At 27.3% G+C, this 1962-nt stretch overlaps 1 protein-coding gene across 1 annotated transcript in view; it reads right to left on the bottom strand.

Moving 5' to 3' along the window:
• Positions 1 to 979, bottom strand: part of LOC108693156 (DNA repair protein RAD51 homolog 4) — a 2664-nt gene extending 1685 nt beyond the window's left edge. Inside the window, exon 1 of the mRNA XM_018201932.1 lies at positions 836 to 979. Within this exon, the coding sequence (XP_018057421.1) occupies positions 836 to 979 (144 nt within the window). The remainder of the gene's footprint in view (positions 1 to 835) is intronic.
• Positions 980 to 1962: the final 983 nt, after the last annotated feature.

Genomic DNA, 1962 nt, shown 5'->3' with positions numbered 1-1962 from the left:
TATTTCATTCAGTTTTTTCGAATAAAAGTTAAATAAATTAATATTTTGGCGGAAAAAAATTTTTATAAAAAAGTACAGGAAAACATAGATTGAGATAAGATCTTAGAAATTCTTAATTTTTCGTAGATATTCGTAATGGGACATAAAGAGGTATTGTTTGAAGGTAGAAAATTTTTAAGTTTCTTTTCAAACAAACAATTACTATTAACAATTATTATTAGGACGCTCCACATCCCACTACAAATATCTATAGAACATTAATGCATGATTTACAATGGCCAGTAGTAGATTAAGGAATAGGCGTAAAAATCAACCACTCAGTTGAATATAAGAAGGATAATCAACTGATTGATCGATTTATATGTTTATTTCTTAATTCATTGTCTATTGCTCATTGTAGATCACGCAAAATAATTTCTCGTCTCAATCTATGTAGTTCTTCATAAAAGTTTTTCCGCCAGGATATCGATCGAAATATACTAATTTTTAAATCAAATGTCTTATCATTACAATTATCATTGAATTAATTGAAGCAATTACAAATGGGTCATGTATATTTTTAAAATCATTAATGCTCGTTTTTATTAATGTAATTTAATTTTATTCTCGGTTCAACTAACTTTTCATCTTTTTCTAGTTCCAAAAAGAAAGAAAAAATGAAGAATAATATGATAAACCAAAATTCAAATTAATTTAATTGGTAGAAACAGACATAAAAAAAATGTCCTAATTTTTTCCATTTTTATTTCAATTCTTGATGTCTAAAAACGAAGCTTATTCTCGGTATAATTTTCAAAAATGTTTTTATTTTATCTTTTATTAACGAGATACGCACTGTGTGCAAAAGACCGGTGATATTCGTTAATTTAATTGGATTCGTTGAGATAAAATCCACGATTGTGACAATGTTTCTCCGCCGCAAATTCTCCGTTATAGTCTCCGATAAACTTGGATGAACATCTGCGTTCAGTTTTACCATTTTTCACCTTTACCGAATATCTGCAAAATCGAAAAATCAGTTCAAAAATCTTCCCTCCAGAAAGAATCTTATAAAAATATAATATTTATAGTCAATTTATATATAGGTAATTATATATAGATAATCATTTAATATTAAATCTTTTAATACTAATTAAAAATAAGTGATTATTTGGCCAGTATTAGTATTTAATTTCTGTAAGGATAGAAAGAAATTTGTAACAAATTAAATAAATAACAAATATAAATAAAATATCCAAATATAAATATAAATATAAATAAATACAAATATAAATAAATCCTAGACGCATAATATTATATAAGCATATTTTAAGCATATTTTTAGAATATTAAATATACATTGAGTTTTGTTAATTGTTCTCTATAAGTTGCCGAATAATTTTTTACCTCAACTGTAAAAACCTTTAAATTAAAATTTGAACAAATATAAGAAAGAATATCTAAATTTAAAATTTAAAATGAAAAAGTATATATTTGATATTTGTCGAGAAAGAGAGAGAGAGAGAGAGAGAGAGAGAGAGAGAGAGAGAGAGAGAGAGAGAAGCATTTATTATGCGCTCTGGGACAAGTCCCTTCAAGCGCTAAAACCAATATATAGAAAGATTCAATTAAGTATACATCGAAAAAGATCAAATTCTGAAAAAACAATATATAAAGATTTTAAAAGAAAAATATGAACAAGCTGTATTCTATAAAGATAAGAATTTACCTTAGTAATAAACATACATATAGAAAATTAAGATATCACATACTATTAAAACGTGGATGAACATGCAAAAAGATGGAACATTTCAAAGAATATGCATTATTGTCGCAGAATTGAGAACTTAGACTAATTTACTCTGTGTGTGTGTGTGTGTGTGTGTGTCGCGCGTGTGATGTGTGCGCGCGTGTGTGCGTGCGTGTGTATGTGTGCGCGCGCGCGTTCGTGTGTTGTGTGTGTGTGTAAGAGAGAGAGAGAGA

Source organism: Atta colombica, unplaced genomic scaffold (genome assembly GCF_001594045.1).
Source record: "Atta colombica isolate Treedump-2 unplaced genomic scaffold, Acol1.0 scaffold88, whole genome shotgun sequence".
NCBI lineage: Eukaryota > Metazoa > Arthropoda > Insecta > Hymenoptera > Formicidae > Atta > Atta colombica.
Note: the sequence above shows the minus strand (reverse complement) of the source record. Positions and strands in the feature narration are given on the sequence as shown.